The sequence below is a fragment of the Lepisosteus platostomus genome, chromosome 13 (genome assembly GCF_059453375.1).
Source record: "Lepisosteus platostomus isolate fLepPlt1 chromosome 13, fLepPlt1.hap1, whole genome shotgun sequence".
In the NCBI taxonomy this organism is placed as follows: Eukaryota; Metazoa; Chordata; class Actinopteri; order Semionotiformes; family Lepisosteidae; genus Lepisosteus; species Lepisosteus platostomus.
This window is the reverse complement of record NC_142623.1, coordinates 26,873,452-26,889,273: the sequence shown is the minus strand read 5'-3', so window position 1 is coordinate 26,889,273 and position 15,822 is coordinate 26,873,452. Positions and strand designations below refer to the sequence as shown.

General features: G+C 39.9%; 1 protein-coding gene across 3 annotated transcripts in view; it reads left to right on the top strand.

Moving 5' to 3' along the window:
- sec24a (SEC24 homolog A, COPII coat complex component) overlaps positions 1-15,822 on the top strand; it is a 25,887-nt gene extending 10,065 nt beyond the window's left edge. For all 3 annotated transcript variants that reach the window (XM_088603881.1, XM_088603879.1, XM_088603880.1), the window contains 20 exons: positions 149-232; positions 362-525; positions 1,428-1,612; positions 2,144-2,246; positions 3,196-3,322; positions 4,027-4,136; positions 4,642-4,754; positions 5,164-5,282; positions 5,473-5,528; positions 5,867-6,073; positions 6,415-6,538; positions 6,948-7,106; positions 7,535-7,708; positions 8,513-8,623; positions 9,147-9,322; positions 11,050-11,187; positions 11,934-12,038; positions 12,637-12,729; positions 12,825-12,928; positions 13,314-15,822. In XM_088603881.1, the coding sequence (XP_088460007.1) occupies positions 149-232; positions 362-525; positions 1,428-1,612; positions 2,144-2,246; positions 3,196-3,322; positions 4,027-4,136; positions 4,642-4,754; positions 5,164-5,282; positions 5,473-5,528; positions 5,867-6,073; positions 6,415-6,538; positions 6,948-7,106; positions 7,535-7,708; positions 8,513-8,623; positions 9,147-9,322; positions 11,050-11,187; positions 11,934-12,038; positions 12,637-12,729; positions 12,825-12,928; positions 13,314-13,428 (2,567 nt within the window). In that variant the 3' untranslated portion in view covers positions 13,429-15,822. The remainder of the gene's footprint in view (positions 1-148; positions 233-361; positions 526-1,427; positions 1,613-2,143; positions 2,247-3,195; positions 3,323-4,026; positions 4,137-4,641; positions 4,755-5,163; positions 5,283-5,472; positions 5,529-5,866; positions 6,074-6,414; positions 6,539-6,947; positions 7,107-7,534; positions 7,709-8,512; positions 8,624-9,146; positions 9,323-11,049; positions 11,188-11,933; positions 12,039-12,636; positions 12,730-12,824; positions 12,929-13,313) is intronic.

Below are 15,822 nucleotides of genomic sequence, written 5' to 3'. Positions count from 1 at the left end.
TTACGTCACTCTTGTCCTCAGATTGTTTTTCCTTCCCCAGTATGACAAAGAAAGAGATGAAATGTACTAGGAAGTCTGAATGTTCCACATTTTTGTCATGCTGCTGTGGTAAATTCTGATCACACCTTCAATGTGTCCCCTCTACCAGGAGCCGCACATCCACCCACCCCTGGTGATGGTTCGCAGGTCCCCAACAGTTTTGATACTCTGGAGTGTGGGGGCAGGAACATGGGTAAGACTTTGTGCCGCAACATTCTATATGTGATTGACCGATTTGGGGCTTAAATCTGTAACATAATTAGAATGAATCATTTGTTTTTGGGAGCAGCAAGCTAATTTAAACACTTGTCTTTGATTCCAGGAGCACCACATCCACCCCAGCCTGCGGCAATGGGCAGGGCCATGGGCCACTCGTATCCCTCATTACCTCCTGGCTACCAAAATATGGGGGCCCCCGCTAACACTTCAGGAATGCAACCTCCAAAACAACAGCCTTATCCATCAGGGCCCCAGCAGTTTCAGCAGGTACAGTACGTGACTCAGTGGCAAAATAGTTTCACTTTGTCAAATAAGCCAGAGCTGTATCAGAATGTTCCTTCAGAATGCAGGTTAATGGAAACAACAGTGTTGGTTTTTGCAATGTTTTCAGACTTTTTAAAGCAAATTGGTCTTTCGATAGTAGAAAGTTTTCATTAAAGGGGAACTGCAATGCTGTTTTCCTATTTTGGGGTTAGAAAGAAACAGCATTGATGAGCACATTTCAAACTGCAGTAAAAGTAAAATGTGCACAGTAACTTGTAAAACCAATTTACATCACAAAATTGACAAAATTTGACAATGTGCAGTGCTGTGTTCTGCAGTTCAGAATGAGGCAATAAATGATCCGGTGAAGCATATGGCCCCATGACATTGTAAACAAGCAGGCTTATGAATATGTCTCTTTTAATCCAATACAAATACTGCTCACAACCTCAAGATGGTTTTGCCAAAAAATACTAATTACTTGTTAACTCTGTATACAGATAACATTGAAACATTTCTGCGGAAAAATGTCTGCTGCACAACCTGTTTTTAGACGCTAGTACATGTTAGTCATTATGGAGACTAGTGAGGAGGAAGGGCTGAATCATGTCGCAATTTATGGGAATGAATTCAAATTTATGACAACATGGAGACTTACAGCACTTTTACAAAATTCATGATTTTTTACTTAATTTCACATTTGTACATTTTTGTCTATAATGTCAATGAATTTATTTTGTTATCTAAATGTAATAACCAGTCTGAGAAATTGGCACTAATGTTCCCCTTTAAACTAACAGGTTAATAGCCTCAAATAAGCTTAAAGATTGTGCAAAACGTACATCGGAGTAAGCAGAGCAAGAAAGAAGGTCTTCTGATGGATGGACATTTTTTTTTCTGTTCAGCCCCCTGTCAGCCCTGCCCAGCTGACGTCTGCGATGGGGGGGATGAGCTTGCAACAGGCCCAGCCTCCTGAAGCCCTGAGAGCCATCAACCTGCTGCAGGAACGCAACCTTCTCCCCCCACGCCCCGTCAGTGCACCAGTGCCCTGCCTGCCCCAGGACCTGCAGAAACTCAACTGCCACCCGGAGTGAGTGCCCGCGCTGCTCAGCTGAGAGATGTGTTTTGACTAGTCCATAGCAACACATGGCATGCAAAAGTCAAAGGAGTTTCACGGATTGTGCCCCCGAGTAAAATGTGCAATTTCAACCTCTGTTTTGCGGAATAAAAATAAAGCATCAGGGACTTGTAGCTTCTCAGCCTTTGGAATCTGTTGTAAGTCAGGGTTTTTTCCCCTGCCGCTGCTTTCTTCCTTTACAAGAAAATACTGCAAATTAATTTAAAAGGTAGAGTTTAAGGAAACTCAAAAGATCATGTACCAAAGCACCAACACATTTATTTTTTTTCCTTTTAATAAATATTTTAAAATGCTGTTAGATCGCTTCTTTCAAAAGTAACTGTGGCACTATTATCACATCTACACTTTTTGTTGCTTATTACGCTGTTCACATATTTACAATAAGAATGACAGCATTTCAGGAAAATGTGTATTGATATTGTAGAAGTGTTACAGAAGACCTATCATTCAAATTAATAACTGTTCCTCCTCCTTTGTGAACAGGGTTTTTCGTAGCACACTGACCAATATTCCTCAGACGCAGTCTTTGCTGAACAAAGCTAAACTTCCACTGGGATTACTTCTGCATCCTTTCAAAGACCTCTCAGTAAGGCCTTTTCTTCTCTTGTCCAATGTTTTTTTTTAAGCTAAGAAGAACCACGAGTGAATGTTTTTGACCTCCAGGAAACCTCTTGTCATTACTGCTTTATTTATTTATCAACCTGTGGTTTAATGTAACCTCTCTGTTGAGATGCATATTGGAATGATCTCAGGTGTCTACAGTGTGAAGCAGGCCTCTGTGAATGTGTCAACTGAATTTACAACAACCGGCTGACTGGCCTAGTAATTATTTGGACTGTTAATGTAATCGAGTCTTAAACTTTCACAAAGCAAAGAAGGGCAACATCAGACAAACTGGATGTTATATTTGATCTTTAAAATCTAATGTTTTAAAAAAAATGTCTTAAATCAGGCTCATGACAATGTAAAGGTTTTAAAGGCAATGCAAATGTTACAGGCAGTGTACAGAACTTTTTATTATTTGTGTGCAATTACAAATTACATGTCAAATGTTTATTTTGGAAAATAATCAGGAAACATTTTGCCATCGATTTATAAATGATCTGAAAGGCACTTGTTCCTGGCAAGGGTTACAGCATACCTGGAGTGTATCCTGGAAGTATAGTCTGAAAAACAAGATGCTAGTCCACCGCAGGATACACTCAAGGACAATTTAGGCCAGCCTGTTGACATGGCTGACTTGTCTTCTTGGGGCACCATTTCTGTACGCACGGAATGACCATGCAAACTCCACACACAAGGATCTGCAAACTGGAGTAGAGTCCGATGCCAAAGAGCTGCAAGCTGGCAGCACTGATTGCCAGGTTATTATACTGCCTACAAAAATTATTACCACTTTAGAAATGAAAAGATGAAATATATTTTTAGTGTTACAAAGATTCATGCACTTGGTCCAGGTGATTAAGTGTGTGATGCATGCTAGTTCCCCGCTTTTGTGCTCTGCCTGCTTTTAACAGAACAGTTTCTCATTGCAGCAACTGCCAGTGGTCACCTCTAGTACCATCGTGAGGTGTCGCTCCTGCAGGACCTATATTAACCCCTTCGTGTCTTTCCTGGACCAGAGGAGATGGAAGTGTAACCTCTGCTACAGAGTCAACGATGGTAATAAGTTGCACTGTTGTGATATAGAAAACTGCAAAGCTGCATGTAGTGATAGTGAACCAAGATGTGTTTTGATATGTTGTGTTTTTTTCCCTGCCAATAAACAGTTCAGATTGAGTTTGGATTATATTATGTTCTGGCTTTTGGCATTTACTTACTATATACCTTCATACAGCACTTTCCATCCACAGCTCACTGCCAAATATTTTAGATACCTGCTTTGTCAGAAGAGTTGTTGGAAAATGTGTTTTTGTTATCCGTTGCTCTGTGCCATCCTATGAAGATTACTGTGCAATATCTTTTTTCATCAGGACGTTATCCAGTGCTTATAGTGTTTCTGTTACAATTTGTGTTCCTATTTCTCTGCAGTATGAATCTATATCCGCCATAAGTAATAAATACATGGTTGAGTTTTTAACTATATGTTGAAAAAAGATCTGGTTTGCAATACAGGGTAGAGAATATGTAACAAAGCATGTGAAACACAGGTTATTATGATCAAGTGAATAAAACAAAGTAGTTATGACAATGACTTTGGAATTTCCTGGAAAAACATGAAGGTGTTTCTGTGCTTCACCTGAAGCAATATAAAATTGGTGACATATTGTAGGGATCATCGTGACAGGTCACAGGAATCACAGGTACTGCCTGATTTCCTGATTGCATTTCTGTGTGATGATGGTCCTGCTTGTATTTTTCTGCAGTTCCTGAAGAGTTCATGTACAACCCGGTTAGCAGATCGTATGGAGAACCACATAAAAGACCCGAAGTCCAGAATGCCACAATTGAGTTTATTGCTCCTTCAGAATATATGGTGAGCTCTATTTGAGTTATTTTTCCATTGATGAGTGGTGATACTGTTTATTTAGCATGATGCTTAAGCGTTGATGTGTTTAACTTGAGTGCCTTTTTGACATAATAGTGTCACGTGCAGTAGAACGACTTTATATGATATAATGTTATGGCTTTGCCACTTCAGTATTATAATTATTCATATGATACTTTCCATCCACAATCTCAATATACTTTACATGTTTTGGAGGGGTCCCATTAAATTTAGAACTGGTGTCTGGCGCCCAGCTGGGTTATATTCTGTGCAGTTTCACTACATGCATGCTGTGGCAGATTGGGTCTATTATGATATATTTTGCAATGAGGATGTTTGAACATTTGATGTGTATAACCAAAAGCTAATGTTAATTATAATTTTATAGAGTAAGGAACTAAATGGATTTTAGATTATTTCTGTTAAATCTTTTCACTTAATTCAAACAAGTATTGCTATAATTTCCATTAACTTAACAACATTGTTGTTGCAGCTGAGACCTCCCCAGCCTGCTGTGTACCTTTTTGTGCTGGATGTATCCCACAATGCCATAGAGACTGGCTACTTAAACGTTGTCTGTCAGTCACTTTTAGACAATCTCAGCACGTAAGTTTGTAAACTCCTGTGCCTTTTTCATGAGTGCCATTTTAATTTCGGGAAGAAAAACCTGAAGGGAAAGCATAACATACCAGGCAAAGCAAATAATGAAAGGAGAAATTGGTTTTAATTGGCCCAATGGTAGAATTTGTGCAGACAGATCACTACTTCAGTCAGCTGGATATAAGAAACATTTTGGTCAAATTGACCACAAAACAGGTTGTTGTATTGTGTCCCAGTAATAGGGGCGCATAGCTGGAGACTGGACCTGCATCATGAGATAACTGCAGTATGCATATACAGTAGTCTGTATATTATCTTTATTATCTTTTAATATCCTGCGTATGCTCTTGTAAATATTAGAAAGCATCACATACCAGATAGTTTCTGATGTTTTTGACAATATCTTATTTTCCAGGCTTCCAGGGGACACCAGGACAAAGATAGGCTTTATTACATTTGACAGCACAATCCATTTCTACAATCTCCAGGAGGGTCTGTCTCAGCCTCAGATGCTGATTGTCTCAGATATTGAAGGTGAGCAGAAGAGGCCCACCGATTATGTAGAGGACTGGGGGAAAAAAAAAATAATCTAATTGGCCCTGGTGTCTTAGTATTTTTATGTTTTTTAAAACTTTTGACATTGAAAAAATATTTAGAATTTAAATATTATTGCCACAAAACAGGAGCAGTCTATAGCATTATCTTATTTTATTTTCCCTTTCAGATATTTTTATACCAACTCCAGACAGTCTTTTAGTAAATCTCAGTGAATGCAAAGAGGTAAGAAACTATTTGTACGTCTTTTTATGTGTGTGAAAGCAAGTGTTAAGCCCTGGAGTATTATTATGCTGCCTATTGGTATAACTCTACTCTCAGAATGAGAATATGCATTCAAATCATAGCTTGTAAATGTCAGAGATACGAAAAGAATGACTGATCTACATTGTGTTCATGTTCTCTACACAAATTGTGCCCCCTGTGTAAGGAAGAGGTATTTGTTCTGTGTGTAAGCTGTATTTCAGTGTCATTTTTATTTATGTGCCTACTAGTCCAACCTGGATCATACCAGGTCCCTGTGCAGGGAGCTTACTGAAATGTGGTCTCTGTTTTCTGGATAGCTGGTACAAGATTTGCTGAAGGCTTTGCCTCAGATGTTCACCAAGACCATGGAGACTCAGTCAGCCTTGGGTCCAGCCCTGCAGGCAGCCTATAAACTGCTCTCGCCCACTGGGGGTCGAGTCTCTGTCTTCCAAACTCAGCTGCCCTCTCTGGGGGTGGGAGCACTGAAGTCCAGAGAAGACCCTAATCAGCGGGCATCTGCAAAGGTGAGACCGAACCTCCGGATGGGCTGTCCACCAGCATACTGCAGCTCCGCATATCTTCATCTTCCTTAAAATCTGGATTTATAGAGATGATGCTGTATCACTGAGAAATCAAGTGTATATTCTTCTAGATGTTGTAATAATAAGCTTCTCTATGTACTCTGTGGAATTAGTAGAGTTTTTTTTAATATTTGTAAATTATTTGGTTGCTTTACTAAAGCATATATCTTGGCAAATATCAAAATTGTTTAGGTTTTTTTCTGAAGATTTTTCTGTGAGGCTGTGCTTCCTGAAATTGTATGCAGCGGGATAGTTAACTCCATTGTACTTCTCGTTGTTTCCAGGATATTCAGCACCTCTCCCCTGCAACTGATTTCTACAAAAAGTTGGCTCTCGACTGTTCAGGGCAGCAGATTGCTGTTGATCTTTTCTTACTGAGCGGACAGTACTGTGATTTAGCATCCTTAGGTGAGTTTTCCTCTATTGTTTAAAAGCCATGTATCATTCTTGCTGATACACTTCTTAAACTGTAGCCTTCATTTGTGCCTTCAGTATAATGTTTTGTTGAATATTGACCATTATATTTTGTGTAAACGTGTATTTCAAATTAAACTGTTTTGAATAGTTGTTACTATTAGGTTTACGGTTTATTTGTAAACTGCGCCTTCTTTTCCCCAAAGCTGTGTCAATACTTGTTCCCTCTGGTTGGCAATTTCTAAAACCCATCCAGCTTCTTTCTTTCAGTTCAGGAGGAAATGCAAGAACCATTCTGTTTTGTTTTATTTCAACATGAAGGTTTTCCCAAAGCAAAATTTAGAACAGAAAATCAGCTTAACATTGTGAAAGCAGTTCTGTATCATTTTTGCTTCTCTCTTAGCTTGCATATCTAGGTATTCTGCTGGCAGTGTCTACTATTACCCTTCGTACCACCACCAGCACAACCCTGCTCAGGTGGAACGCTTCCAGAAGGACCTGAAAAGATATGTCATCAGGAAGATTGGCTTTGAGGCAGTCATGAGGATACGCTGTACCAAAGGTGTGTGCTCAGAAGGATTTTGTGAAGGAAATTTCACTCAATTAGAGGTTGGATCTTTTGACATGTGAACACCTGGTACACAACACACCTGCTGTCAGTTTTCATGTGTTATTCCTCCCCGTTCTGTCGTTGACCTCTTTTGCCTCTTTTTCTTTGGAATTGCAAATACTACGCTACCGTTGTTTGTTTAGAGGGCATTAGTACAGCTTAATTTGGCACCCTCACATATTCCTGTTCAACTGCTGCCAGTGTACCATCATTTTGCACTCTTTTCACTTTTTAGATATTTCTGCTTCAGATAAAGTGGGTTCATTAGAAATCCATCCTTACTGGTTTCTATAGCTGTAAAAAAAAAGTAAAGAGAATGGTAATGCTCTTAGCTTTCCATAAGTGGTTAACTTTGATTCATCTTTTTCCCTCCTTCTTAGGCCTTTCCATACATACCTTCCATGGGAACTTCTTCGTCCGATCCACAGACCTGTTGTCCCTGCCCAATGTCAACCCAGATGCAGGGTTTGCTGTACAGATGTCCATTGAGGAGAATCTAGTGGATATGCAAGTGGTCTCTTTCCAAGCTGCTCTTCTATACACATCAAGCAAAGGTAATAAGAGTCACAGTGCCATGTCTATAAAGAGCTGTATAAAGAATCAGCTTTTTTGTGGCATTGTTTCAGGATTATGAAAGCACTGTGGAGAATAATTACGCCAGTTGTAGGAGAACTGCATCACTATTTTTATATTTTGGGGTTAAAGAGACTCAACATTGACTTCATTTCAAACCACAATGAAGGTCAAATGTACACAGTAACCCGTAATACCTTGTAAAATAGACAAAATAGACTAAATTTCCAGGTTGGCACAGCGCGATATTCTACAATTAGAATTTTGTAACAAGGCAACAAAACTTCTGGTGACATGTAGTGACCCAGTTACATTGTAAACAAGCAGGCTTGTGAAGGCATCTCTTCTAAACCAATATTGCTTTTGACTTCAAGATGTTTTTGCCAAAAAATACAACTTGCTAGCTCAGCATGCAGATCACATTGGACTATTTCTGTGTCCAACCTGTACTTGTTTTCTTGTACATTACATTAGTCACATTAGTGACTAGTAAGCTGCCTCATGTCACAATTCATGCAAGTTCTCGCTCTCACTCATGGTGAGACCAGGGCTGTGTGAGAAAATGGAGACCATACAGTACTTTCAATAATTTCACAATTTTGTGCTTCAGTCGGAAGTTGTAAAACTTTTCTATACCATCAATTAATTTTGTGACCAAGACATAACAGTTGGTCTGAGAAATTGGGAATACGGTTCCCTTTTAATTATCTTCAGGATTTTTTTTTATTGTTGGAAGTTTTAAACACCTATCCGTGAAAGGATCCTAATTTGTCTGTGTTAAACAGGGGAGCGACGGATCCGAGTACACACGATGTGCCTACCTGTTGTGAACTCTCTGGCTGACATCTTTGCTGGAGCAGATGTGCAAGCCATTACAGGACTTCTGGCTAGCATGGGTGAGAACTGCAGTGCTGGGGAAGCAGAATGGGATTCTGTGCCTAGCACAGCACAGCTGCTTTGAAACCTTTCTTATTTTTCTTAACAGTTAACATGCTTTAAGAAAATGGGAAAACTGGAATTTCAAGAAATAGGTACACAATAATTTGTGTATTTTGAATAAACCTTAGCCACCTTTTGCATTTGCCTTCAGGAGGTGGCGTGGCTGATATGCTACATCGACAAGAAGGAGCTGCGAGCCTCCTCTGTGTTTACATACTAATGTTAGATGCCATTTGTGATCCTGCCATGATCTATTTCTGCTTGTATGCTAAAAACCAGGCAATGTAATTGTGATCCTTTATACAAGTTCTGTATTCTCCTCAACCCTGCAAATGAACAAATGGGTGTCCTGTCCCCTTGGAAAGTCTGGCAGAGGGTGTGATGAGCATTAAGGCATCAATGATTGTGCAGTAGAAATCGGTGTGCCCTCCTTCCTTGGCGTGCTGTTGTGTTAACCCGATGACTTGCCCCTCGTGCCAGCTGTGGACCGCTCGGTGGCAGCCAGCCTGAGTGACGCCCGGGATGCCCTGGTCAACGCTGCCATCGACTCCCTTGCTGCGTACCGCTCCTCTGTGCTCAGCGTCCAGCAGCCTGGCCTCCTGGCCCCTGTTTGCCTGCGGCTCTTCCCACTCTACATCCTGGCTCTGCTCAAGCAGGTAAGGCCCATGAAGCCAGGCCTGCTAGCTCTTTCCACACTGTAAATTTGTGAATTTCCTACCGTCTTGTAGAAACACTGGTTTTCACTCCAATATCAATGGTGCAGAGGAAATGAAAACGTTGTTTTTCCTGCTCCTGTTCAAAACTTTTCTGGGCTGGCTGTGGATCCTATTTCTTTATGCACACTTCATAATATCTATTTAGAGGATATATAAGTTTTTATAAGAACATTCCTAATATTTATGATCATTGTTCCTAAAGACACATCCAAACATCAGGTGTTCAACCTGAGCTGAACAAGAACATTTGCATAACATTTGTTTAGAACAACGTGGGGTTAAAGCTGCAGGTGTGGTTTTGATCAGGAGTGGCTGTTGTGTAAAACCTTTTGCAAGCCGCCATATCACCCTTCAACTCACAACTGGCAACCCACTGAAGCTAAGCAGGTGTGAGCCTGGTCAGTACCTGGATGGGAGACCTCCTGGGAAAGACTAAGGTTGCTGCTGGAAGAGGTGTTAGTGGGGCCAGCAGGCGGCGCTCACCCTGCGGTCCATGTGGGTCCTAATGCCCCAGTGACAGGAACACTATACTGTAAACAGGCGGCGCCGTCCTTCAAATGAGACGTAAAACCGAGGTCCTAACTCTCTGCGTCATTAAAAATCCCAGGGCGTTTCTCAAAAAGAGTAGGGGTGTAACCCCGGCGTCCTCGCCAAATTTCCCATTGGCCCTTCTGGTGTGTTCTGGCGCACTATGGCTGCCGCCGCATCATCCAGGTGGATGCTGCACATTGATGGTGGTGGAGGGGAGTCCCCATCACCTGTAAAGCTCTTTGAGCAGAGTGTCGAGAAAAGCGCTATATAAGTGTAAGCAATTATTATTATTATTATTTTGTACTTGTTATGTCATTAGGAAGAACAGTTGTAAAGCTATAACGTATTATTTAGCCTGTAAGAAGGTTTTATGAAGGCATTGTGCTGGCTATGGGTGGCATGTTGACACAGTGGTTAGCATTGCTGACTCACAGTGCTGGGGCCATGGGTTCAATTCCAGACCTGTGGTGCTGGTCTCATCTGTGTGGAGTTTGTATGTTCTCCCCGTGATTGCATGCGAGGCATTAGCAATAGCCTCTAAACAAATAAAACAAATGTGAGTCTTTCAATGAGCTCACTTCGGGATACGTTGAATAAAAACAGTGTCGCAGGTGGACTGTGCCTTCTGCACTGGGATCTGCCATGTGAACATCAGCGCTCTCTTGTACACTGGACTGGAATGCAGAGTGTGTAGATCAAATTGTATGATGTGTTACTGGTAGATTGAGGTAGTTGGTTCCTAGCTATGTACTATCAGCACACCCTTTCCACATTTAAAGTGTGCTCTTGGAAATTATGAACATGGATATGAAAGAAATTAGCCCTGTATTGTCTTGCACTTACAGGCAGCGTGGTGGCACAGAGGTTAACTGGTACAGCACTGTGGTCCTGGGTACAATTCCGGACTTGGGGTGCTGTCTGTTTGGAGTTAATCGGCTTCTGGGAAAACTGGCCCCAGTCTAAATGTGTGTGTGCCCTGCCTTGGAGTGGATCCTGTTCCCCCATGACCCTGAACTGGAAGGAGCAGTTAGAAAATGGATGGATTTACTGGCTATATAAAGCCTTTTCTAAAAGAAGCATATTGTTTATTTCTGGGTTGTTGTCACTGAATTGCTGAAGTACATCTTTATTTCCAGAAAGCCTTCCGGACTGGGACCAGCACCCGCCTGGACGACCGTGTGTTTGCCATGTGCCAGCTGAAGTACCAGCCCCTGGCGTACCTCATGCTCATGATCCATCCCTCTCTATACAGAGTTGACAATCTTTCAGACGAGGTGAGGAGGAGGCAGATAAGATTCCTACGCTGTTATTTGTTCTTTCACCCCCAGCGGAAGTCGTCTGTCTTCAAAATAACTTCAGTCTTTCTCATTCTGCAGCACGATTCTTGCAATTTTCTTTGTTGGGTCATTTGTCTTTTGCTTTTTGAGACAGGGTGTCTTTTCCCTGTTACATTATCCCATAAGTGTATAAAAGCTGGAAAGCACTACTGCAAGTTCCACGCTCCCCTCTACCCCATGTAAATTTTAAAATACCACAATCTGTTTTCCCTGCTACCATCTGGAAAATGATACCAAAACCTACAGACAAAAACCAGCAAATTTTAAAACCGCTTTTTCTCAAGGGCAATAAGACTGCTGAACAACCAACCGCAGCAGCCACAGCAATTACCCAAATGACCACTGATAAATAGTCAGTCCACTGCGTTTTGTTTTTTTTCTTCCCCGCCTGCGTTTTTTTATTATGCGTAATCTTGTAAATTGTAACTGTATAATTTATTGTTTTCTTCTTGTAACCTTCTATCAAATTCTGTCCTATCTCTTCTTGGCGAGCTTGCGGAAAATGCATTTCACTGCCGACAACCACCACTGTATGCTGTATTGTTCTGCATTGATAAACAACCCTTGATTGATTGAAATAAACTTGGTTCACACAAGTTCTGTGCTGTTCCATTGCCATGAAATAGCTCAAAATCACCTTGTCCACCTGAGTAATAATTCACCCTGCATCATTTTTGTTACAGGGAGCTCTTAACATAAATGACAGAACCATCCCTCAACCTGGACTGCTGCAGCTCTCTGTGGAGAAGCTGAGCAGGGAGGGGGCCTTCCTTATGGATACTGGGATGGTGAGCACTTCCTGCGATTTCCTATTTCACTTCCTGTGACTCTATGGATGCGAGAACTGTTTTGAATGATACTCCTGAGGGCCCTTCTTGTTATCAAGGCTTTACAAGTACTGTATAACACTCCAGCGAGGAGAGGTCACAGGAGTTCCCTCTGCAAGATGTGATTAGAAATGCATCACGAGTGGATTCTTCACAAGGGTTGGGGAGAGCTGTGATGGCTTCCTTGATGGTGACTGTTTGAGAAGTACCATATGCAGTAAAGAAGCTTTTTCTTCTTTAGGCTTACACTTGTTTCATTGAAGTGGGACACAACTGCAAAAAAAAAAGCTGCTGATTTGTAAAAGCTTAAAGGCAAAGAATAATCAGCTTTGAATTTAAATGTTTAATCTGCTACTTTAAAACAGTGAATAGATTAATTTTGATGATTATGTTATCTGATTAGACTTATTTAAGGATAAGCTTATTGTATGATTTTCCCTTAGGCCTTTGAGACATTTTAAAAGATTGAAGCTTTGGGTGATGCTAAAGTACAGTCCAGAGACATCTGGTCAGTATCCAAAGTAAGAATGCATTGTTTATAAAGCCTGTCCTTTTACAGGTGTTGTATCTGTGGATTGGAAGAAACTGCAGCTCCAACTTTATTACCCAGGTGCTGGGAGTACCAAACTACTCAGCAATACCTCAGAACATGGTAAGGCAAAGCAGCCAACTGAGCAGAAACACCAGGACTGTGGTCACACTAGAGCTTCTCAGCTGATAAATGTTCTTGTATTTGTTACAAAACAGAATCAGCTCCCTGAATTGGACACAGCTGAGTCTGTGAGAACGGGAGCCTTCATCTCCTGGCTACGAGAACAGAGGCCATTTTTCCCAGTGCTTCATGTGATCAGGTAAGCCAGGCTGCTCTTTCATTTGAGCCAAATTATGACAGATTCGTTGTGGATAACAAAACGTTTTGATGTTAAGAACAGTGCATCGGGGGAAATATACCACATTTCTTGTTCCACAGTACGTTTAGAGATCCCCTGTTTACTGTTTACTGATTAGAATATTCTTCTAATCATTGTGGCACTGGTGTTTTCCTGTAAAAAAACTCAGAAATTAATAATCTCTTATTGCAATCCATATTTACAGCCTGATTTATGAAACCATTCCTGATCGAGAGGTTTCTCTGTTCATTCAAAGGACCTTTCACAATTTCCTACCATACCTAGTGGGTTTTTTCGTCAGATATGATGGAATTTTATTTTATAATACTCCTTTTTGTATTTACAGGGATGAGAACCAACTTAAAGCCATCTTTATGCAAAATATGATCGAGGACCGAACAGAATCTGCGCTGTCGTACTATGAGTTCCTGCTTCATCTGCAACAGCAAGTTAGCAAATAAGCAAGTCCAGTGAAGGCAGAATGATGACGAATAGAATATTATAGGTATTAATGAGTGAGGGAAGAATCAACAGGTGGCATTTTGAATAGAGCTGTTTATCTTCAGGCACTTAAGTCTTGGCTAATTTTTAAAGCATTTCTTTTTTGCCTCTTGAAGATTTAACTTATTTGTGGCATGACTGAAGCACACCGAGTTACTGGACTCTAATAAACACAGACCTTTTTGCTGAAGGGGGGGTGCTCCATTACTGGCTCTGAGCTTTTGGTAACAAAGAACCTAAGCATATCAACATCAAATGACAGAATAAGCTTTACACAAAAGAGAAGAGAGGATATCAGGAAAATCAGTGTGAATCCCCAGAGAAACACTTGTAATAAAGACTGCTTTTTCAGTCAAAGACAAGAGGCATGAAGCCATTTTGTCTAAAGCACATTTGTTTGATAATAAAGTAATATATATGTATTATATGCATTCTGAGATATTGTCTGCCTGTGGGGGTTGATGTTTGATATAAGCAGCACTGCTTGTTAAAGATGTTTTTCAGGTTGAGAAAACTCACACACTTTCTCCTGTTAGATTATGAACAATGATCTTTACTATAAGATGAGGGGACAAATGTTAGAAGTGCTGTTTTTTCTTTCATCATGCATCAAACAAGCAATTATGTTGGCAAACTAAAGCAGAAAATCACAGGACAGCTATGTCACCTTTTAAGTAGTGTAAAGATATTTTATGATCTCTTAGAGTTCCTCAACTTCTATTTCCCTCTGAATTTGGCCATAATTGGGCGAAGTGTAAAGTGTATTCTTTTTTTAATTTATGAGAAAGCCTGTACGAGATTTATTTCTGTAATTACCTTGTATGAGAACTTGATTTTTATCATTGAACCTCTGTGTTTAAATGTTGACACTATATATGAAATATTTTGATATAATAGTATAAAAGTAATTTCTTTAATACGTACTTAGAATTAAGCCATTTTTGATCTTTAACCTTGCTTTGTTGATTAAAAGGTTTACAGTAAGAAATCTAAGTGATAAAATTAAAGAATTGATTACTGTGAAATGACGCTATAAATAAAATGGATGGTTCTTTTTAACCCTAGTGATTGATTTGTGCTATGGAAACCATTGGAGAAGTAGCTTTTTCAGATGATACAGTTATTATATTGTTACATCCAGATGAGAAAGATATGGTGTTTACTTTGCAGTTGTGTATATAACAGCCAGAATGTACATTTTTACATTGTTTGCTGCACAAGGGTTCAGTAAGTTCTTTAAGACCTGTTGGTAATGTATGATGTGGTATGTTTGTCTACAGTCTTCCTTGTCTGTGTCACTTGTAGCATTTAATACTTGTTGCTTTCACTCCTGTTTTTCAGGATGACTAATGTCCCCAGTTAATTTTGCTAGCCCACATGCATAGTAAAAGTGTTTGGTTCTTGGAATCTTGTCATTAATTGTGGGATGTTTCTTGGAAAACAATGATACGCTTTTTCTTAAGATGCTGAGGTATTTCCAAGGTAAAAGGTTTGTACTCTGTGTATTCATTTATCAGTCAGGAGCACAATTCTTATTTTTTGTTTTCAACTGCATGGTTAAGTTTATTTGAAACAAGACATTTTTACCTTTTTTGAGCTATTTCTTAACATCTTCACCACTGAGGTTAGTATAATAATGTTTTATTTTTAATTTAAAATTCTATGGCAGTATTCTTTGTGAGATTATAATGCAGTTGAGAGCCATTTTGGTAGTCTAGGAGTTTAGATTATGACATGCAGCATAGCTCCATGCACTAGAAGCAAGCCCGGTTTGACACAAAACAACTCTCTTCATATCATTTTCTCCTTGGGAGCATTTGTTTTTCTTCCATTAACTTGTACTCAAATATTTTTGATACCCCCACTTTCATTTATTAACCCAGCAGAAAAGTGTTTTTTTTTCTGAAAAATAAAGACCTGATTCTGAAGATGTATTTTATATTTATTTTAGTGTCTCTTAAAAAAAGGCATAATGAATTCTATCAAGCTGTGGGACCATTTTATGTGGCTTGGGGATGACGTGCTACTGAAGTCTCCTGTGCAAGTATTAGATGAGTAGCCATTTTGTACATATAAGTTGTGCTTGAAGCTTTCATGGAACTTTAATATAGTTATGGTTTTATGCCTCCAAGCACGCATTAAATCCTGTGAGGGTCTGGCATTTAAATTTATAAATCCTTTGCTCCCGTGCAGATGTTTTAAAAGCAGTTTTCTATAAGACTTTCAGAACGCAAGGTGACCTGTACTTGCACAGGTGACTTTAATGCTGATAATCTGTACAATGTAAGCACAGCAGAAAATCATTTTGTAAAGTAGTGTACATTACTGTAACAAAATTAAATACTAGTTCTCTA